Source organism: Cupressus sempervirens, chromosome 11 (genome assembly GCF_028749045.1).
Source record: "Cupressus sempervirens isolate cs-2001-9-10 chromosome 11, ASM2874904v1, whole genome shotgun sequence".
NCBI lineage: Eukaryota > Viridiplantae > Streptophyta > Pinopsida > Cupressales > Cupressaceae > Cupressus > Cupressus sempervirens.
Genome location: NC_143128.1, coordinates 276810496 through 276834931, shown reverse-complemented (window position 1 = coordinate 276834931; position 24436 = coordinate 276810496). Strand labels below are relative to the sequence as shown.

General features: G+C 38.5%; 1 protein-coding gene and 1 long non-coding RNA gene across 6 annotated transcripts in view; one reads left to right on the top strand and one right to left on the bottom strand.

Moving 5' to 3' along the window:
• The window catches only part of LOC149529187 (putative LRR receptor-like serine/threonine-protein kinase At1g56130), a 256167-nt gene that overhangs the window by 52435 nt on the left and 179296 nt on the right, over positions 1-24436 (top strand). For 3 of the 4 annotated variants that reach the window (XM_089811094.1, XM_089811092.1, XM_089811095.1), the window contains one exon: positions 21027-21098. The exons of the other annotated variant lie outside the window; for it this stretch is intronic. In XM_089811094.1, the coding sequence (XP_089667220.1) occupies positions 21027-21098 (72 nt within the window). The remainder of the gene's footprint in view (positions 1-21026; positions 21099-24436) is intronic. 4 annotated transcript variants of the gene reach the window in all.
• Positions 3496-24436, bottom strand: part of LOC149529188 (uncharacterized) — a 164059-nt gene continuing 143118 nt past the window's right edge. For both annotated transcript variants that reach the window (XR_016359082.1, XR_016359083.1), the window contains one exon: positions 3496-3794. This is a non-coding gene — a long non-coding RNA (uncharacterized LOC149529188). The remainder of the gene's footprint in view (positions 3795-24436) is intronic.

Here is a 24436-nt window from a genome sequence, read left to right as displayed (position 1 = left end):
GTCGGGTATTCCTCTGACCACCATGTCCACATACAGGAGGCATCCTTAAGGGAACAACAACATACAAGTTAGAATCTCTCAAAAGCATACTAGAATACCAAGTCACAAACCATTAGGTACAATATCAATATATAAGCAATTCAATATTCACTATCATAGTGAGAGCATAACACAAAGATCCCAATGTTGAAACATGGGCTCTAATACCAAAAATAATGCTTCGCCCGGAGACCCTTAGAACAAGGATAAACATAAGGCAACATAAATTCCTTTAAAGATAAAAAAATCAATCACACAAAGCTCACAACGAAAGGCTAACACGAACCAACATACCCAAAGATCTCCAAATGTCACTACTAACCAAAATGCTCAAAATTTATCTATATGAATTAGACATACAATGTTCATTTCCATCTAACTAGCATTTAATAATAGTGTTCCTTTTAAACCCAAATCCAAAGTTCCTAAGTGTAATCCATACAAGTCAATTTCCCATTAACAATGTTAAGAGGATAGCCAAAACCGACATTCGAATCCTACGCGTCCCAGAGGGGAATTGTCAAGGTCTAAGGAGAAAGAACTTCTAAAAGGATATCCAAATCACCGACTAGCATTCACCGGACAAGTCGATAAGTACCTGTTGTTTGGACTTACAGGTTTCTAGAGAAATGTCAGATGACATTTCTTCCGAAAGCCAAGTGATACTTCATAAAATTGTGGGGCAATACTTCATAACACTATGGGGCTATACTTTACCAGTTGGGACAATATTTCTTGCAACTTGAGGCAATATTTCTCAGTAGTGTGGGGTGACACTTTGCCAGTATTATCCCAACTTGTTGTCCTAATGTCATCAAGGTTAAAAACAAGAATTAAGAGGCTAACTTAGGCAATAAAAGGGGTAGAACCTCCACACCCAGGTTTATCGGAACCACCAATGTCAAGGAACAGACACTTGAGAGAAAGAAAGGAATCTAATAACCCTAACATGATAATATATGGATCACAATAACATCTATCCATCTAATCAACATTGTCAAAATGAAACATGTACATAAGTAACATTTCTGTGAAATAAAGTAATGAACTACAAGATGCTATCTCTAAACATGGTAACAAAGCATCAACCATAAACATAAATCACATGAGAAACATACTCTAAAATTCCCAAAGAATCCAAGTGAAGCATCAAGCTCTGATTAGGCCAACCCTATACATAGGTCCCCAACAATGATACATGTAGCTATACCTCCCAACTACATGGTACCTATCGGCCCACTCCCACCATGCTAATGGAGATAGTGATCAGATCACAAACAAAAGAACAATCATCCAAGGCTAACACCCACACCAAGCAAAACATGAGACTGAAAAAAAGATCATGAGATAATATAGTACAACAGGTCTTGGTCAGATACTTTATGAGAACTATGTAGAGACTCAAGTAGTGTACTTGCTTGGCATCGGGAAGCCCAAGCTACAGGTGGTCCCTAACTCAATTCCCTTGGGAGGCCATCATGCCGTGCCCTCGAAATAACTCCTGTAGGAGATTGGTAGTTGTACAAGAACCACACCCTCGAGATGCTCGACAATTGTACAGGTGTTCACTTATCTTATTAAATTTCATTACCCATTAGTTAATTTGGTTATCACTTATTAGAACCTCTTCACATTACCTTGTCAGCCACTTCTGGGCTAGGGTACATGAGAGAAGCCACTTCACTGCTTACCCTACATACCTAAGCTCATCACACGATGAGTGCTCGTAGGCAATGCAATTTCCCAACCCAACCCCAAATGAATCATGTCTCAACCGACTTAAATCTAGGAGTTCAAGTCTTGCAAGATCTTGTCATACGCATGTGCACATGCTTGTGTGTGGGCACAACCAACTTCACACAAAATCAATAACTAACAAGGGTTGGATGAGAAATAACAAGAAATATCGAGTGTAAAAATTCACTCAACCGCGCATATTGCTGTGAGTACGGATTTGACACAAATGCCAATGAAGACAAGTAAAACCATGGTCGGAGTAGAAACCTAACATACATTCCAAACCTAAGACCAAAACATATGTCAAGAAATACTTGAGAAAATTGGGTGGCACACACACTGAAGCAAAGTAAAAATCACTTACAATTAAAAGTTGTTGAAAATTGATGAAATCGAAAACCTGTTCCTCAAACGGGATCAAATACCAAAATCAAATTTGAGCTACAAGCTCGTATGTGAAATTTAGTAGCATAACACCATAAAACTTTCTAATAAAAAGCATCAAAATCCCTCATATGTTCATTCTTGGCCAACCGGGTACAATTAACATACCAAAACATAGGGGAACACTAGCTCTCAACCTCTAACCAATTAGCAATAAAAATGAAAGCTAAAATGAAGTGAAAACAAAGAAACAAGAGAGCCCTACCACACAACCAAAGGGGCTAAAACGGGAATTGAAGCCACCAAATAATGGGACTGCCGAATGCGATGAGATGCTCGGCAAAGCAAGATATTCCTGCTATGAATCCAACGAGCCTATCCTTGTGAATATCCAATGAGCAAAACTCTCACAACAAACAAATTCCTAAAAACTCACAAGAGGGTTTTGGAGGATTTGGTCCAGAAACCATGAATTAGAAAGTGAGAAGTGAGTATAAACTCACATTTTGGCCAATATATACACTTTTACAAAGTGACATATAAAACAGATATAAAATATAGACAATCTAGTGAATCCCCTTTTCGCATATAAAATTAGGAAATTCCAAATAAATAGAATTCAACTACGACAAATTAGCCGAGAGTTAAAATAAATTAAATCAAATATAAAATCTCCCTTAAACAATCAAATCACATTATTTCAACAATGTTTGTAACCACTACAGATTCCTAAATGCACAGACACGCTCATGGATCTAGTCACAAATGCATAATGAAACCAGATTTCACTAATTAACTAGAGGGTTTATTATTTTAATTAAAACATATATGTCGCCTAGACAGGGATGACATTGACTTAGTATGAACGACCAAAACCACTAACTCCATGTGCCATTGCCGTGAATATAAGTCCTGCACAATAAACAACCTGATCAAGTGTAGATGCATAATAAATAATATAGCTGAAGTAACAATACGTGAAATTGCGTAAATAACATTTAACTAAATTTATTAAAATAATCCATTTAAATCATTCTTTTGCATCATAATAAGAGTCAACTCCAAGAATGATGTAAATATCTATAGTGCAAGCACATCAACAATAAATCTGACAATATCCATCATATAACCATAAACAAAGTTTATATCCGAATACAAAACAACTAGATATCATCATAAAGCATCATGTCACTGTCACCAATTTAACATACCTTTTAAATTGTTATGTTTTACGCTAAACTAAATATGTTTTAGCTGCTGAATAACTGTGTTTAGTTGCTGAGAATACACATTACAGAATGAAAAGAGTGCAAAATGTAAAGTATAGAATCAATAAACAAGAGAACTGATCACTTTCGATTCAGATCAAAATAGTATCATTTTTTTTTGAAATATCAAAAAAAATTGTTTTGATGATGTACAAAGTGTTCATGTTACACAGTACTTAAATACAATGCATTCAGATATTACAAAGCATTCTCAGCTCCTAACATAAATATCTGAATTAAACACATTGTATAAACAGAAAAGTACTGAAAAGACAAGATAAGAGGAAAGGCATCTATTGCCTAAATGAAAGGTTTGTTGCGCTAAATGTTGAAGGGTTGATCTCACATCTCCGTCTGAGAGTAAACCTGCAAAAAAAAAAAATGAATGAAGAAATGAGTTAGTTCATATGAACTGAGCAATGGAAAACTTTCTTATCATCTATACTCTATTGTTCCTACAATGTGATTATTCAGATAACTATGTTAAAAGGCAAGAAGACAAGAAAAATCCGAAGAAGATAAAACATGTTTATACTAATGAATTTGTTCCATGTATAGATACAAGTGTGAAGACTTGAGGCTATTGAAGGATCATGCGTAAGTTACATGCATGAAGCCTTTTGGCGGAATTTGTTTGGGCAAAGATAGAAAATATTGGGGAGACTGTTGAGGGGGCATACATAAGTTTCAGGTATGGGACCTTCCAGTTAAACCAATGTAGTTGATTGAAGACATTGAGGAGATCATTGAAGGGACACGCATATACTACAAGCGTGAAACCTTCTGGTCGAATCATGTAGCGGCAAAGGCAAAGGACGAGAGGAGATTGTCGAGGGGGCATACATAAAATACAGGTATGGGATCTTCCGGTCAAATCATGGAGGACATATAAAGTTTCAGTCTTAGGCTAAAGGAATTTCAAGGATCTTTGCAAGTATATTTCAGCACATAGAAAGAATTAAAGATGCAATCAGTCACTAGATCAGTCAAAACGAATTATGAATGTCAAATCAATAGGAAAAGGGAGAAGTCTACAACAGAAAATATGATGATGCAGTAAACAGGAAGGACTTCAACATTGAAGTATATTTTAAAAGAACAGAAAACAGAATTTGAGTGGAAAGGACTTTATTCTCATGCTGCAATTATTGCTTAGTATATGACACATCAAGCAAGAATAAGATTTTTTCAACAAGATTCTAGTGTGTAATGAGTTTCAGATGTTATGGTTCATCAAATGATGGTCAGATTTATAAAAAAGGAAACCCTTAAATGGTAAGAAGATAATATTCAGCCATAGAAGTGTATGGGAGAAAGATCAAAATCAGATACAGCAGAGCAAAGATTCCAATTTTTTATCAAAAGGTATGATATTTACATCTGTTTAGAGAAACTGATGAAGAAATTTAAGAGAGACCAGTTTATATATTAAACAACATTTATGGAAGTTTCCGATGCCTTTACAAGAATTGCAAACCATAAGTGAAGAATAATGTGGGCAGATTTTTCTTCATAAATCTTTTAACAAAAATGAAATTGGGAAAAATTCTGTAACATAACAATGAGCATTTACTAGCAAGTAAAGTAACAGAAAAAGGTATATTAGGCATTGCATTATGCTCAAGTGCAAGGGACAAATGCAAGATCTTACCAAATGCAAGTTAAGATAGCAAGTTGCTCTCAAATAATAGTTGATACTTGATAGAAAAGGGTCTACATGCTAATGACATATATGGTGAGCAAATGTATTGAACAAGTGGAATAAAGCAAGCATGTCTATCAAAGCAATATGAAAAGTAAAGCACATAACAAGATGGTTGGAAATTAAGAACCGCAATGGGAGCTACAATTATTAGAACAAATTAAAGGGAGTTGTTGACTGCAGGCTACAGTAGTTCCAAACTAAAGATCTAGCAAAATATAAAACCATTTCTATAAGAGCAGATCTATATAAAAGGAAGTATGCATCATACAAGTGAAAATAAGAAGATTTTATAAGGAAAGTCTCATCATAATCTGAAAGTACAGCATTAAGATTCATATGGATTAGCTCTTCAGTTTACAAAAGGATCTTATAAAGAATGTCAAGAAAAGGTCAGTCTGTGGAAGATTTGCTGGAGTAAAGGAGGATTAGCTATCAGTCAGATATCTGGTTATGGTGATATTTTTCTTTACCCTGTGACATGTTAGTATTGGGTGTGCAAAGGTTCTATCTATTTATTTAGTCATGTCTTCATACAAAAAGGAAAGAAAGATATGCTACAATAATACAGTTAAAAAGAAAAATGCAGGTAATCTCATGACTAGCAGTGGATCCTGAAGTATTCAAAGTTCAGAGAAGCTATAGTATGATAGACAAAAAATAGAAGCCCTCCATATATCCTCACAAAATGGAGTCTACAACATTGATATTATTACCAAAAGAAACCCTTATTTGCCAAAAATAAGTCAAAAACATGCAAACCCATATGAATATTTGATGGTATTATCTCAATATTTTTCATATTCATAAAACAACATATGAAAATAAGGGGGCTTTTAAAAACTTACGGCTAGCATACAACCATGGAGATTTCCCCAACAAATGTATATCAAATGCACAATTCAAAAACCAATGATATCTCAAAGGAAATCATGCCCAGAATCAGTGAAATATACTGCTGTATGAAGCGTAATAGCAAGTACATACCAGCAAAAGAACTCCATACGGCCAGTAAATATGGCATCATAACCTTAACAGCAGCCATCCAAAAATATGGAAGGTATCAAGCAAACAAAACCTGCAAGTGAAAGCTCAAATTCAAGCCATTTACAAGCAAGAAACTTCTGCCCTGTAATAGCAAGAAGTGGTGTCTATGGAAGCAATAACTCGTGCCAAGCATGAAACTCCCAACACTAGCAAACAAAACCCACAGTGAAGGCAAGTTGTCCAAAGAAAGATAAGCATCACAAATGATAGCAGGAAATACACCCAGTCAAAGAGATACTGGCATCCAAACCCAAAAATACCCAGAATTTGCATCATAAATGGCGTCCAAACTACCCAGTACTAACATAAATCGCTGCCAAAGCAAGATGAAGCCGTCTAGCGCAAAGAAGAAACTCATGAGCTCTCAAGCCAACACGTGGCCAAAGCTAATGCTTATGGTATCTATAGTAGACAGCAACACCATGATCTGGCAAAGGAAAAACAACCGAGATATGGCATCAAGAAAGGAAATCACGGGAGAATAATGCAGCTAATAGCATCCATGGCTAGGGTTTCACAAACCCTTCTCCTTCCTTAATGCGTGAGTAATGAATGAACCAAATGATAACAAAAAAACAAATGCCTTTACCCTTCACGTGTTTTCATAATTTACCCTCTATCATGTTTAATAAAATTTTGGGTCCACTCAGCTATATAGAGTTAGGCGTTTTATTAGAACTTCATAGTTATTAAATTATAAGTTTTCTATACGCAATATAATTATGATCATAATTATATTCAATTGCATATAAAGAATTCTTAATTTAATAAATATATTTTTATAACTACTATATATATTAATATAATTATGATTATTAATTATTTAATATATATAATACTTATAAAAATTCATTTTATTTTTTAATTCCCTTTATTATATTTAATACTGATGTGTTCATGTAGAAAATTGATAAAATAAATGAAAAATAAACACGTTAATATTAAATATAATAAAAAGAACTTGTAATTATAAAATTAATAAATCAAGTGGTTATAATTATAAGACCTTTGATTTTATTAATTAATAAAAAGGGAATTAAGTGGAGTTAACGTTTTTTTATGCCTAAATGCAAGGAGGGGATAGTGGAAAGTTGTGTTTGAACTCCAAGAAAGGACATTCAGTTAACACTTAAGGAGAAATTTTTGGAGGCCAAGGACAGTTTCAGTTTCTCATGCAGTGATGGGGTTACAGAGTGATATTTTTAGTGGTTTATGGGGCAGTTAAGATCAGTTATGCATACAGTTCACATTGAGAGCCTATTTTATGCATATATTGCATAATTAGGAGCAGTTTTTCATGCCATATTTGTGGATTACTTGATGGATCCGAGTTTGAATTTTTGTGCATGATTTTGAGGAGCTAGAGTCATTTTTCAAGTTATCTATCAATTGAGCAGATGGTTGAGAGTAGTTTTCAGAGGCTTCTTCATAGTTTTTGTCATTTTTGGGTGATTTTTTCTAGGCATGATCTTGGAATCCAAGTTAAGGTTATTTTTCTATATATTGTACTTTCACCTCATTATGAGGGACTTTCTTTCGGATTTAGATTTTTGCACATTGCTGATTTTGAGTTGATTGTAAGGGCATTTGTAGCAAAGATTGTTTTTTTTAGCATTGATTATAGAGATTCAGTGGTTCTTTCTCATTGGTTCTTGTGCAATATTGTGGATTTTTTACTTTAATGTTGTGTTCGCCTTCATTTTAGTTACGACCTTTATTGCAAATTTGAATCTTGATACGTGTGATTATAGGTCTATGTTTGTGATTATTATCTTTTTGCAGAAAATTGGTGAAACCTAGGTATCCCTTTCAAAGTAGATCTCGGTCCTTGCATAGAAACACTTTTGTGGTTACGTGTTTGTTTGAGTATTGTGAATCAATTGTTTTTTCGTAATTCGTGCTAATTTGATCAAAGTTACATTCAAAACCATTGGTGTATCACTTATTTTAAGTTTTAGTATCTAGTTATTCACATACATTCTCAACCCTTTTCCCGAGTTCAAAGTTAGTTTCATAGGTGATATCATATAGGAACCGGCCTAGAATCCGGAGATTCTTCTCTCGTTCTTAACCCCACCATTCGAGAGAGGTTTCCATGTTCCAACAGGATAGCTAGATTCTTATCTCGCTATAGGCGCAATCCTGATTGACAACAGTCACATCACTAGCATCATCATGCAGATATAATTCAAACTGAACAGTATGGCATCTAACATCTATGAGCTATGATACTGGCAATCAAAATAATATCAAAACATTGAAGCATCTCAAATGCACATATACATGAAAATCATTAAATATCCCTTGAACCAAAATAAGCCATGGTACAAAATGCAAACATCGGAGGCACTACATCATTCATTAATAATGCTTCACTTGCTGCAATATTTTTGTGCTTAAAATGCTAGAGGTTGGTGGTTTGTCTATATGATTGTTTCCTTATTCAACAAAGTAGGACTTTCATTTTTTATTGTTGTGGAAGTGGATATAATTCATCCTACATATGCTAGTTTAGGATTGACCCATGGAAAAGTTTGGAATCATAACATTCAAGTCTTCCATCTTGTGTCAAAATGTCTCCTATGACATAGTTGCTTGAGGAATTTTACAAGTTGGGAATTGATAATTCAATTGATTAGAATTTCCTCACTAACATTCAGTCATCCTACAAGAATTAAATAGGCTAAGTGTCTTCTATAACCTTTACTTTGAGAAGGATACATTCCAATTCTGGTTGAATCAGTGAGTACAATTTTGTTCCTTGATGTAGAATTACCCCAATCAAATGAGAGCATTTTCATCCTCAAATCCACAAATAGGGCTTTCATTCACTGAACTTGTAAGCCAAGGATTTTGTCCTTGATTGCTCCAATTTTGAAAACTTGAACTTGCAAAGATAACAATGAATCCTCAAAGGAAGGTGCTATCTTTGTCTTTTATAAATGCTATGAATTGCACCTTTGATAATTGATTTTCCCTCAAAAAAGAAAAGAAAAAAAGAGGTACTTTAAAAAAATGTTAAATACATAAGCCACACGGTCTCATTTAACAACATTTAAATCACCCAAATCAAGAAAAATTGAGTCCAAGAATATAATCAACTCATTAATCTTGACAGAGGGATATGGAACACTATGCTCTACAATAACAAACTTGTAACTCTAGATGATTGTTTAATTCCTATCCACGATTTTCTTTTACCCAAAGCTTACTAAAAAAGTAGCAATAGAAACCTCCAAACAATATAACAACCCAATAGATGTTTACCGTACTGGGTAAGAAATCAACGCACAGACAATAGATATGAATAGCAGAACTTTGCATATGCCAACAGTATATTATGCTTGATAAGATCTGATGATTACAATGCTTCCTGAAGGGAGTATAAATACTTTCCAAAGAACCTTCCCGAAGGAGTCCGTCGACCACATACAACATGTTGCTACATAACCAAAACCTTCTCGAAGGGACCCGTCAGCTACATAACAATAACCTTTCCGAAGGGACTCGTTGGCTACATAACAAGAACCTTTCCGAAGGGACCTGTCGGCTGATACACAATTTCTAACCTTTCCGAAGGGACCCGTCAGCTGATACACATTTTCTACCGACGACATCATCCTCCCCAAAAAGAAAAGTCGTCTCCTGATGACTACAGAACAAAACTCAAACAACTAATACAACAATATTGATCTACCACATCACTCTCACATTCATCCAGTGCCTGCACCAAATTGGTTTCCAAAACTCACTGTCTCCTTAGTCAAGCTGACCTGGATAGCCACTTGTGCCACTTTCTCTGCTTCCAACTCTGGGTCCATTGAGCCAAGTGTCGCTAAAGTGCCTTCAATTGGATGATCGACTCCTCCCGAGCTCTCCCTGTATCCACCAAGGCAACTTCACAGCCAACACCTATTCCAAGTTCCATCTCTGACACACACTATCCATGCCTGCAGCAGCTCCAGGTTTCATTAACTGGTCGCACTTCTTATGACTGATATCCGCAACGACTGGGGGTCCAGGGGGCAACGCCCTCGCGGGGTCCTGGGGCAAATTAGCACTTCAAAACCCACACAAAACTGCATGGAACACACTATTTTTGTCATTTTCTGCCGATTCTACACTCTTTCTGGCAATCGCTGATGCTTTCCCTTCCCTTTGGTATCCTCCGTTACTCATTCTAAGCATGCTTGATTTGTCCACATGTTTTTATTTTTTTACAAAACCTCCTTCTGCGCTGCCAATGTACAGCTACACCATGATGTTGTACTGTGCTTGCTAAACCCCGCAAATCCCAGCGAAATCTTTTTCTTAGAAAACCATGCTTGCTAAGCCCCGCAAATCCCAGTGAAATCTTTGTCTCAGAAAACCATATGGAAATCTAGAAGAAGTCTGTATGTTGGAACAAAACCAAATCTGTATGCCAAATGAATCCTAAAACCCTTTATGCCAGAAATCCGTACACCATCCTGAAGATCGTATACTAAAAGTAGAAGAAAATCCGCATGATATAGGTTCTCCAGATCAATGTCTTCACAAATGCGTACGGTGGTTTAGGCTGGAAAAGCCGTACATTGAACCTTACTAAAATTGATTTGTTGAAAATCTGTACAGTACGTCAGCTTTTAACAAGCCGTACGATAACTTGGCCTTAGAATTCGTACGATGACTGGCTCCCGAATCCGTGCGCAGCCCTGCAAAGAAATTCCAAATCTGTATGGTGCCTATCTGACTGCATCTGAGAAATCTGTACAATTGCACTGCATCTAGAAAGTTCGTACAGCGACAGGGACTCAAAAGCCGTACGGTGACTGCATAAAATCTGTCATGTCCCCATTTTTGGTGACAGTTCGATTTAATTAATTTAATTAATCTGGTTGTCCAAAATAATGAATATTTTATAAGGACGACTAATTAATTATTTTAATTAAATAAATAAGTGATATTAAATTAATTATTTATAAAGTTATCAAATAAATAAAAATTAAAAGGTAACTTTATATTTAATTAATTTAATAAAGTGACTTGGATTATAAAATATTTAATAAAGTCACTTAAGAGATAAAATCAAAAATGTTCTAGAAGTCTTTGGAGAAGATGGAGAGAAAAGAATAAATAGGCACCCCGGGGCTCCATTCGAAATCAGGCAGTTGTTTATCTCTCTTTTGATTTCAGATTGTGATTCAATCACAGGTGCATTGTGGAACCTAAGGTTTTCGCAATTGTCACAGTTGGCCATTGAGAACGATAACTCTCAATTGGTACGCAATTTTGAGGGTGTGAAATATCATCCGAATTATTGCAGATTGGAGGTGACATTCAATCATTTCATCAGGGCAGAATCTGTGGCTTAAGGCCAAAATTTTGGAAGATCATTCTGAGGCTTGAGAATCGAAGATTAAGCTATTTTGCTAATTGGAGTTTATTATTTTACGGGATCAGTTAGCAGCGTTTCAGTATATCAACAAGTTCATTTTGCTGAGCATGAGAATTAATTAAAAAAATTTCCAGGGCACAAATCGGGCGGACTAAACTCTAATCATAGGCAATTTGGATTCACGGGTTCTGAAGATTGGGCTAGAAACAGTAACCAGCACGAGCTGCAAATTAAGGCATTCGCTGAGGCATATTTCAACCGTTTCCAAACCGCTTACGGGTCGGGCCGAAGGTGTCACCAAAGGAGTTCGATTGCAGTTTTAGAAGAGTAAGAGACATCTTCCACATTTTATATAGACGCGAGCAGTGAGAATCGACCAAGGGCAGAAGAGTGACTTTCCAGAAATATCTTCTTCATCTAGCAGCGTTGCCGTATACTCAGCATCAATCCCAGTGATCCAACATAGAGCTCTTCGTTTCATATCTGCCGCAATCACTGTGGAATACATAACAGAGATGCCGTCATTGCAAATTCCCACACAGAGAAGCAACCCTCGTTAACTCGACATGCACACAGCGATATACGTCTTACAGCCAGTGATGTACATAAAAGAGACACTATCATCGCAGAGTAGCGACCCTCATATTATTGGCATTCTCGTTATTTTTTGTTCAGCGCACATAGTGACAATCATCCTTGGCATTAGGGATAATTATGACATAGGTCAATATTGCATAACGGATGCATTGTTGATTGCCGAGTGGATATCTGCAATACCAGTAATGGGACTGCATCGATCATAGAAGAATCATTTTTCAAGCATTAACAGGAGCATATGCTGAAGAGCCATAAATAACGAGCATTACACCCTGCGGACTCACATACCCACAGCACGGGTACCTTAGCAAATAGCAATTCGGTCCTAGAGATTCATGGTCGGGTTCCAATCACATCACAAGCATCAAGCGGTAGAGCAATGATCTATTGAATAATTGGAAAGAACTCCGACCAAGCTCAGCTTCCTAAGGCAGATTGAGAGTCGGAATCACATCCAGTCTATTAAAGTAGACGGTTTTGGATCAATTTCTGCATTATCCGATTATCAGGTCCCTTTCATTACTCAGTTCTAATTCTTCAAATTCAGTAATGCTTCTATTTGATTGTTAATATAAACAAGGTTTCTATGACCATATTACTTGCAAATGAATCACTTTCTGAATTCTGTCATTAACTATTGCATAAGGGTTGGTCTTGTTTCATGTCAAGTACTTTGATCACTTTCCAGTATAGTTACTTAGTGTTTCAGTTCAGTAAGGACTGAGCTTTGCTAATTGTTTGATGAAATACCAAACCCTTGAAGTATTGAGTTTTGGTGCTAAAAGAAACAATAATCCGTTGGGGTTATTTCAAAATCCGTACATAACCTGCCTGCTAAACACCGTACGATAGCCTTTTAAAACCCGTACACTGCATCTTCATTAGAAAATCCGTACGATGAGCAATTACAAGCCGTACAATGACTTTAGAAAAGCCGTACGGTTACCTAAGACATCCGTACAGTGACTTCTCACACTTATTTCAATTTCAAATTTTATTTTTATTTATTTATTTAAAAAAAAAATTCCTGTCCTTACTAATCTTACATATGTATAATATTTACAGTACTTACAGTTGTTCTTTTCTCAGTTGTTCGTCCATGGAGGTGCGTTATTTCTTTCATGGTAAACATTCATCTTCGACCTATGCATTGTGTCGACCACTTTCTGTCCATCTAGCATCCATGATTTCATTGTTCCATTATCACCCACATCCCGAATCCTGTACAGCACGCTGATCCATTTCACTTGAAACTTGTCTGATTTGATCTCGTTCTGTACATCATACTTCAACTGTGTCATCTCCATATCGCCCAGTTTGTTCTCGAAGCTCGCTACCATGGACTCCGTCAACTGCCCCTTCTGTCTGTCAATAACACATTCACTCTGTAATGCTACAACTTTTATTGAACCCTTCCTCTTTGTTGCCTGTGCAGACCGTATCGTGTGTCTTCCTTGCTGCCTTTACCTTTCTGCTATATCTGTGGTTCGACATAATACTTTCTTCCTGCATGGTCGCACAAGGGAATCTTTCCTTCTTTTGGGTTCGTACTGTATGTTCTTTCCTTTAGCTTCAGTCATACCTGCCTTTCCTTCTTCAGCTTCTCTGTGTTGCTTCAAACATTCATTTCCTCCTTCGGCTTCTCTATGTTCCTTCGGACATTCATTTCCTCCATCAGCTTCTCTTTGTCCCTTCGGACATTCATTTCCTTCTTCGGCTTCTCTGTGTTCCTTCGGACATTCATTTCCTTCTTCGGCTTCTCTGTGTTCCTTCGAACATTCATTTCCTTCTTTTTTACTTTCGTCAATCCTTAGCATATTACAACTCGGAAAGAGTTCATAGTCCTCTATCTGCCAATGGTAAAGACCGTTCACCGAATCTAGATCGTCATCTATCGATCCTCCTTCCAACCGTAGTACTCCCTCCTGATCTGGTTCCATATTTTGCCTCCTTTCATCCTCTTCTTCTTTGGAATCTGACGATAGAGCTTCTTCCCCGACCATTTGAGTGTGTAGATCGATGACGTACTTTCGCCCTTTGCTTTCAAGTGATAAAGTATTTTTCTTCCAATCATGCTTTGCCTTGGCTTGTATCAGCCAACCCCGACCTAGAATGGCATCATATCCTCTCCACTTCAGTGGGATCACGATGAAGTCCAATAGGAATGGTTATGTTCCAATCGTTACTGGTTGCGTTGTGAGTATTCCCAATGGCTTGATTCCATGTTGATCGGCCATTAGCAGCTAGAATGTAGGTGGCCATAATGTCGGTTGTCCCAAGCTTTTCGAGGTGTCTTCAAGCAACACATTGACACTGGATCCTCCGTCCATAATCGTGTCCGTTAGCACAGTCCTGAGAATGCCCATTTCAACAATTGTCGGATAGCGTCCAGATGAAAGAGCTAACAGCATCGGAGCTTCTACACTTGCGCCATGTTCCTTCTCCTTTTTGTCCGCTGTACTTGCTCTGCTTTCTTGCTCCCTTTCATGTTCTCCTGGTAGTTTAGCAGCGAAAACAATGTTTGTGAGTGCCGATCGGAGCTGAGGCATAGTGAGCAACAGATTATTTATCTTGACAGGTACCTCAGCTTGCAATATTTGTCGTACAATGTTCTGTTTTGCACAGTTCCATTCGGAGGTACCCGGCGTGTCCTTCAGGTGTGCTGTTTCTACCTGCGTTGCTCTCTGGATCTCTGCCCATGCTTCGTCCAGTCTCTTCTTTTCCTCCGTCAAATTAGGGTATAGCTTCGCCTTGTTAGCCGACTGGATGGTTCCGGCGGTGTTTTTGTATTCTGTAGCCGACGGCCCGGCGGTAAATAATTGTAGCGGATAGAATAATCGTGGCCAACGGACTCCTTCGAGAAAGTTCGGTGGTAGTATTTATATCCCGTCTGGGATCATTGTAAATCATCATTAATCTACTATTGCGAATATTATTCTGCTGTTCGTGTTCTATTGTCTGTATGCGTTCATTTCCTTTACCAGTACGGTAAACATTTGGCGCCGTTGCCTTATGAATCTGGAAGGTGGGAGGAATGAAGATTAATGCCAAATCATCTTAACAAGGATCGAAATAAAGCGAAGGGAAAAGATGGAATCCGTACTGCGCAAGAGAATTTAATTCTAGCACAGCAAGCCGAACGCCGACGGAGATTTCAGAAGATTAGCGACGGACACCGGAGAACGGAAGAATTGTTGGAGGAGACTCGGCAGCGGGTGGAATTGGTGGAAGAAGCATGGGAGGAGTTCTTGAACTTGTGTTCGCCAAGGGAGGAAAACTCTGACGGAAGAGCATCAACTTGCACAGCTCGTAGTGTCGACGGAGCACGAGCGTGGAGTGATCTCTTCGTCTAGGATAGACTTCCGCGGGAAACAATTTCAGAGGATCCTTCTTCTTCACCAAGGTTCGCAGTTGTCGACACCTCCAGTGCGGAAGTGCAGGCTGCCGGTGCGGAAGTGCAGATTGCCGGTGCGGGAGTTCCGACTGTCGGTGCGGGAGTGCAGACCGTTGGTGTGGAAGTTTAGACTGTCGGTGTGGGAGTGCCGACCGCCAGTGTGGGAGTTTAGATTGCCGGTGTGGGAGTGCCAACCGCCAGTGTAGGAGTGCAGACCTCCGGTGTGACAGTGCAGACCTCCAGTGTTGTGATGGCGGGACCCAAAGAGAAGCTGCCAAAATTTGAAGGCGATGGTACAGCCGACCCCATCCGACATTGTAAGACATGTGAGACGATCTGGCGGGCAAATGGAATTACAGATACCGAAGAATGGGCCAGGCAATTTCCGGCAACCCTATGGGGTGTCGCAATTGATTGATTTTCGGATATGGATCTGCAAAAGCTGGATACCTGGGATAAGATCAAAAAGGAGTTCCTAGCAGAATTTAAACTCTTGCGGGACAATAATGAAATTGTAGCAGAGATTTTCAATACAAAACAGGGGAAGCACGAAACTGTCTGTGTCTATGCCAGGAGATTAAAAGATTTAATAAACAAAATGGAAAGCAAGCCGACGGACGGATTGCAAAAAAGGTGGTTTGTGGATGGCCTACGCTCGCAATTGCGAAGAAAAATGAAAATCGTGCCACCGTCGTCATATGTCGATGCTTATAACAGAGCACTGGACCTTGAAAGTGCGCACAAGACAAAAAAGAAAAAAACTAGCTCCTTTGACTCTGATGACGATGAATCTGCTGGAATGATAGCAGCGACGACGAAGGTAGTAACAAAAGGTTCGTGCCTTATAGAAGGATATGGTTCGAATGATGAAAGAGTTTAAAAATATGTAGAAAGAGCCAAAAGGTAGTGAATTGTGGTGCACGGAATGTAAGACCGACGGTCATACTAAAGGATCGTGTCCAAAAAACCAATTCTGTGACATCTGTCAGATCATGGGACATTCGACAAAAGACTGCCCCTTTAACATGAAAACAAGAGGATCTTCGCAGGTGCTTCTCACACAGGAGGCTTCCCCGTCAGGTGGTAACGGAAACACCAATGCCACCGGCGCTACATCTGGAGGATACAGGAATAATCGGCGTGGACAAAATAACAACAATAACAATACCAATACGAGCAGAAGTCGGATTCAGTATGATGCAAACGGACGACCAGTTATTCAGTGCCGAGCATGTAACTTGTGGGGGCATTTTGCGCGAGAATGTCCAACATCAAATACACCTCAACTATTGTGCCACCGGCGATCACGACGACTCAAAATGTCCAAAATCCGGAGTGAACTTGATCACGGTTGGAGCCGATGAGGAGGAAGTTCTGGCAATTACGTGGCAACAAGCAAAAGGATACCCGGACCTCGCCGAAGAAAAGAAGAAATTTGCAGCAGCACGGGCGGAGGTTGGAAGAGTATCTCAAGCAGTAACACCTTCGAACACCACCGCCACTTCAACAAGAAATTTCGCAGAACAAAACATAGTACGACAAATTTTGCAAACAGAGGTGCAAGTAAAGGTAAGTGATTTTCTTCTCACCATGCCCCAACTTTGATCTGCTTTTTCAAATATGGCAGGAGAATCAAGCCTCGAGAAGGAAAAGTCACCAGGAGAACCGAGTCGACGAAAAGAAAAGGAAATTGTTACGGGAGGAGAAGATTAGATGAGGACAGGTGCCGAGATTACCTCAGGACTATGAAATCTGCATTGAAGAAGGGCCACGATGTGGCAATTCAAGCCCTGACTCGGCGGAGGGAGTGGCACTTGATCAGAGCATATATCCGTGGGATATGTCCTCGGCGATTTGAGACTTGCTTTATAGACAGGGGCTGGCCGGCAACGGAGACAGCTAAGATGCTGGCAGATTGGGCCACGGAGCCGGAATTCGGACCCATTGACACTCCTATGATGAAGCTGGCACATGAGGTTGTGGGATTGTACAAAGATGTTTACTACGGTCGTCAGCGTGGGGAGGCGAACAGGGTTGCAGCAGAGAGATCATTGGCAGCTGAGACTGAGGCTAGATAGAAGCTAGCCACCGACTTGGCCGACCAGTAGGCAGCATGGGCCACAGAGCGGGCTGCACTACTGGCAGATTTGGCAGCAACGGTGCAGGAGAAGGACTTGGCTAAGCAAAGTACAGAGGCAGCGGTTCAAGATAAGGATGCGGCTGAGCACGAGATGCAGTTAGCCAGGACGCAGGCCATGGACGCGACACTTCTTCTAAAGGAGGCCGTTGAAGTCAACTCTCAGATTCAAACAGATCTTCGCATCAGGACAGAGCAGGTGTATGAGTTACGTCGCCAGCAGCACACTTTTAGGACGCCCCCTTCTCTCTAGTTTTTTCTGTAGTCTGTAAGTTGTCTCCTAATTTTGTGAGTCATCAGGAGACGACTGTTTTTTTTTGGGGGGATGGTGTTAGCCGACTGGATGGTTCCGGCGGTGTTTTTGTATTCTGTAGTCGACGGCCCGGCGGTAAATAATTGTAGCGGATAGAATAATCGTGGCCGATTGACTCCTTCGGAAAAGTTCGGCGGTAGTATTTATATCCCGTCTGGGATCATTGTAAATCATCATTAATCTACTATTGCGAATATTATTCTCCTGTTCGTGTTCTATTGTCTGTATACGTTCATTTCCTTTACCAGTACGGTAAACACGCCTGCTTTCGAGTGATTGCCAGAACTTCTTCCTCGTCCGTCCTGACAGTAATCAAGTTTACTTCGAACTTCAGGCACTTAGCATCGTCATAATCACAAGGTCCACACCATCTGCATAACAACTTTGGTGTGTTCGCCATTGTACACTCTTGGGCGAAGTGACCCCACAGATTGCATGTGCGGCATTGGACTATCGGCCGGCCATTCGCATCATACTGGATTCGACTTCTCCCACCATTATTGTTGTTGTTTTGACCGTGCTGATTGTTTCTATATCCTCCCGATGTGGCACCTTCCGTACTGGTGTTCCCGTTCCCTCCTGATGGGGATGCCTCTTGTGTCAGAAACACTTGTTGTGGTGTTCTTGTTTTCAAATTGAAAGGGCATTCCTTTATCGAGTGTCCCATAATCTGGAAAATCTCACAAAATTGATCTTTCGGGCATGATCCCTTCGTATGGCCTTCTTTCTTGCACTCTGTGCACCATAGGTCACTGCTCTTGATTTCCTTGTTCATGTTTTTGAACTCTTTCATCATCTGTAGCATGTCCTTCTGAAGAGCACGAACTTTCTTGTTGTTGCCTTCATCGTTGCTGCTATCTTCTCCTGAAGGCTCATCGTCATCCGAATTGGATGAGTTGGTCTTCTTGTTCTTCTTTGTCTTCTGTTCACTGTCGAGGTTCAATGCCCGATTGTATGCTTCAGTATATGTCGATGGTGGCACGATCTTCATCTTTTTTCGCAACTTCGGGTGAAGGCTTTCAATGAACCATCTTTTCTGGAGCCCATCTGCCAGCTTATTCTCCATTTTACTGATTAAGTCCTTCAACCTCCTGGCAAAGACCCGTACTATTTCATTCTTCTTCTGTTTGATATTGAATATCTCATTGACGATTTCATTATCATCATGTAATATTTGAAATTCTGCACAAAACTCCTTCTTAATGTTATCCCAAGTGTCTAATTTCTGCGGATCTGTGTTAGTAAATCAATCAATCGCAACACCTCATAGGGTGGTCGGGAACTGTCGGATCCATTCGTTCGCATCTGTTATGCCATTCGCTCTTCAGATCATTTCACATGTTTTACAATGTCGAATGGGATCAACTGCTTCATCACCATCAAATTTAGACAACTTTTCTTTCGGACCTGCCATTATCACTGTATGTTGGGGGTTTTGTTGTGTACCTGTGCTGTTTTGAGCACCAGCCCTATTCTGAGCTCCCGCGTTGTTCTGAACACCCACGCTGTTCTGCACACCCGCACTGTTTTGCACACCCGCGTTATTTTCTACACCCACATTGTTTTCGACTTCCGTGCTGTTTTCAACACCTGCATTGTTTTGCACACCCTCGCTGTTTTCTACACCCGCGTTGTTTTTGACTTTTGCGCTATTTTCAACACCTACGTTGCTTGCAACACCCGCGCTATTTTCGACTTCCGTGTTGTTTGGTGAAGAAGAGGTTTCGTCCACCGAATCTGTCCGTTCCGAAAGTATATCTCGGACGAAGAGATCACTCCAGGCTCGTGCTCCCTCGGCACTTCGAGCTGTGCGAGTCGATCTCCTTCCGTCAGGAGTCTCTTCCCGTGGCATATGCAAGTTCAGAAACTCCTCCCTCGCTTCTTCCACCAAATCAAGCCATTGTCGAGTCTCTTCCAACAATTGTTCAGTGCTTCTGTGTCTGTCGGTAACTTGCTGAAATCTCCATCTGCGTTCAGCCTGTTGTGCCAGATTTAAATTTTCCTGCGCGATGTGTATGTCATCCTTTTCCTTCAGCTTATTCTTATCTTTGTTCAACTGATTCAGCATTTAATTCATATTCGCCTGCCTGTGTACCAGGTCCATCGGGCAACGGTGCCAAATGTTTACCGTACTGGGTAAGAAATCAATGCACAGACAATAGATATGAATAGCATAACTTCACGTATGCCAACAGTATATTATGCTTGATAAGATCTGATGATTACAATGCTTCTCGAAGGGAGTATAAATACTTTCCGAAGAACCTTCCCGAAGGAGTCTGTCGGCCACATACAACGTGTCACTACATAACCAGAACCTTCCCAAAGGGACCTGTCGGCTGATACACAATTTCTACCAACGACAATAGACAATATACAAATTGGTCTATCTTCCAATATAAATGATTATGCTAGTTTGTTGTATTCAGCAGGGTTTGTGTTCTAAACAAAAACATTTCAAGCTTTCTAGGACTGCTTCATTCATCACTGGGCTCATCATGTACTAATAAGAATGGCTTTTGTGCACCACAATGCGTCTCTAACACCTTTTCTTCCAAAAGAAAATTCAAAACAGAATTTGTATAAAACAAAATTCAGCTTCTATCCTACTTCGTAGATAATTGGCACATTTTCCAACCCATCATAGATACCTTTACAATTCTTCATCAATCTAATATAAGATAGCAGTGATCAGGCTACATGAAGATAATCCTCCAGGGATCATAAAAAACTTTTAGAGTGGCTACAACAAAACAGATACAACCATGATGAACCAAATTACATAACAATTAGATCTGATTGATAATTTATTCCAACTAATTTTTCTGTGTGAACTGCATATATTATATCCCTGTTTGCTTTGCAAGAAATATCATAAGCTTTACTCTTTTGAAACTGAAATTTTCTATTAAGTCTGTTTATGGTTATCCATTTCATGTTCTTTATAGGAAATTAGCCTTACAATTGTTCAAAGTAGTATCTAAATGGTGAGGACTCCCAATATTTCTCATGATTTTTTTCCCCAATTCAGGAGCTTTTCATCAAACAATCTTAATGGAACATTACCGCCAGAGCTTGGTGATCTGACCAAGTTGGAACAACTGTAAGTTTGATTTATTGCACCTTGAAACTACTAATTTTGAAATATAATAATGAACAAACATAGGCTTAATAAACTTTTCAGTCATTCTCATATTGGTAGTTTATTCTTTATATTTTGTTGCTTCCTTTCATCTGTGAATATTACAAATACAACATTTTATAGCACACTAACATGCAACTCAGTGTTTAAATTAACTCATATCCTTCATTTCAGAAAGAATTCTATCTTCTAAGCCAAATGTTGAATATTTGAACTTTTCAGATGTATATGATATCATAATAGATTTTCTGTTCTACATATGTTCAACTTCACATCATCTTTTTAGAATAAGTATCATTTTTGATATTCTTTTGCACATGAATATTTGAGAACAGAACAAGGGAGCCGCACAGTTCAAATCAATTCATAAAACATTGTCTAGCTAATTCAGCAAATCTGAAGCAAACCACCATAAATAAGTTTAAATGGTCTACTACAGTACCCTCTTCTCCTCTACCTTTATATTCACTAATGAAATATTTACATATAATGATGCTGTAAATATAGCTGGCTTTCCAAATATGACCACATTTATGATACACTTCTTGCAATGAGATGAAAGTAAGAGGTATGAAATGGGCCATTTTGAATGAAGAGATGCAAAACACAATTGTATGAGCATTTCACAAATGCTAAAATTTCATCTCATGCATGTGAATTATCATGATTATGCACACATAAGGTATGAAAAGAGTGCTATCTACAATTTGGGTTTCATCACCCCTTGATCGATGGAAAATTATGAACTAGTAAGCTGTATTCTCAAGTAAAAAATAAAACATTTTAGAAGTACAAAATGAACTTAAGGTCGTGATTTAAAACTGTGGAAACCGACCAGCAAAAAATGCTAGAATGTTGAGCAAAGAATGCTTTGACAGTTGCATACATTATAATACTTTTTTGAAAGGAAGTATCTTCAGAAAAAATAGCTTTAGATTTTTTAAAGTATCTTTCTATCTGATCTTCCTAATTATAATCTCGGTCCAACTTCTTATATTGAGAAAGGAAGTATATTTCATAAAAGTGGTTTTGCATCTTGTCCCCTAAAGAAAATTGATCATTGTTGGGTGGATATTTTGCAACCGATAGTTTTGGGTAAAAATCCAGTTGCAAAATAGGATGACCAGCCACAGCATGTGAGACAGAGTCTCTCCTACCTTAAAGGGAAGGCTCCCCCTTCTCACTGTTCCTTGGATACTCTTAAGCTAAGCAAGAAGTCAAGAGATTTTGTAAAAAGGGTGTCACCAATATCCTTTCTTTTTAACTTTCAAGAAAGAATCCACTTACTTTTGGAGTGAGTAATGGGCAGGGTGAATCTCTAGCTACACTTTTATCAAGAGCTGGAAACAGTGATACTGATAAACCTTCACTAATTCAAAGGCTAGCTGAAAATGTACCGGTTTGGCTCTAAGTCCGATCATACTTCTATATGGAAAAGCTTTACAATTAAGACACAAAGACTCCTAAAAGTAAGAATAACTTAACTATTTTGCGAATTAAGAAGAAAATATAAGCTATAGGCAAAGCTTCTAGCTATACACTTTCACAATTGCTCTTGGTCAAAGCTCTAGCTTCAGTTGCTTCTTAACTCTTTTCTATTCAATTCACGAGATACAATTACCAATAACACAAGATAACATGAATCAAAGACAACTTGGATGAATTATAGACAATGCTTACAATTCACACAAATAACAATCTCACTTAATCAAAGTTAAGTATCAAATGCTCCTTTGTATTCACTTTTTCTCAAAATAGTGCTTACACAAACAAAGTTCTACTTGCACAATTTCTCTAGAGCCCTCTTGTATAAGGATTATGATGATTTTACAATGAGGGAGCACTCCTTTATATAGGCATAGGAGTTGAGAAAAAGGTGGAAGAAAAAGTGGGAGCAACTCAACCAAATTTGACCTAGTCTAACTACAGAAAAAAATAAAGGGTTACATGCAACTCGCATTACATGTAATTATGTTTTTTCATGTAATGCATTCTTTACAACTACTAATATTAAATAAAATAAAAAACAACAATCTTAGAGATTGTTTCTCGGTGCCTTGAATTTGACAGTGATGTCACGCACTGTGGGAAGATCAACAATTTTCATAGTTTTCGATATGGCTTCAACTCTAATTGCATTTTCATATGCCGATTGCACAACTTTGGAGCTTGTTGCCATAGTATCTAACAAGTGTTTTGTCAAGGATTTATACAAGACAAACTTGTTCATCATGTGTGAACCAAAATCTTCAGAATCTACATCAGCATTGATCTTGATTGTATATTTTGAATTTACTATCTCTGCAACAACAAGATTACTAGATTCATTAGTAACACGGCATTCCATTTGTTCCAAATCATAAGCAACACTTGTTTCAACTACTTGACAATTTTCAAAGGCCACTTGCAATTTCGTGATCAGCTTTCTCAATGTCTCCTCTTTATAACCAATAAGCCCTTGAAATCTGAAGAACATTTCATGTGAAGGAAGAATGTCACATGAGACCAAAGTATCCAGATCAAATTTTACCATTTCATCCCAATCATCAAGAATTTTCTTCAAGTTTTCTGCTTCTTGAGTCAAAGAAGAAATTAATTTTCTCTCTATTTCATTTATTTCTTTGACACGCCTAAAAATTGCAAATGTTTCCATAATGGTTCTGTCTTGTCCCCTCTTTTAGCTCAGTCTAGTAGAGACATGTGAGTTAGCTTATTATGGGGTCTTGTAGACTGACAAGGTTGGATAGAGACCTAGTATGGTTATTCAGTGTTGGGGACTTGATGTTCATAGTTATTGATTAGGTTGGAGACATTCCTTGTTTTTAGGAGGTAGTTCCTACTTTTTAGGAGGTAGTTCCTACTTTTTAGGAGGTATGATCTTGCCTAGGGTTGGGTCTCCATGAGATTACTCTTTGGGTTCAGTTTCAGAGGGATAGGGCTTGTTTCCTAAATTTTAGGAGCATCCCTAGATTTTAGGGATGAGACTGCTAGTGGATCCTTGATTTCTGACTTTAGTCACAGACAGGTGATGGGATGATTTTATGGTTTGTGATATCAGTTAAGCATTTTGTGGCTATTTGTGTTATATTTTTAATATTTCCTAAGTTAACATTTAATAATTAAATAAGGCTAAGTTATTAGCCATTTTGGAGTAATAAGGAGTTTTTAGCCTCATCTGGATGCGCATCCTATGGTGTGATAGCTCATTGGAAAGGTCAAGAAATTCTCTAAATCTTTCTCTTTGGTCTTAGGGCAATTTAGTGAATAGATTTCTGTCTATGAGGAAAAAGGTCATTTTC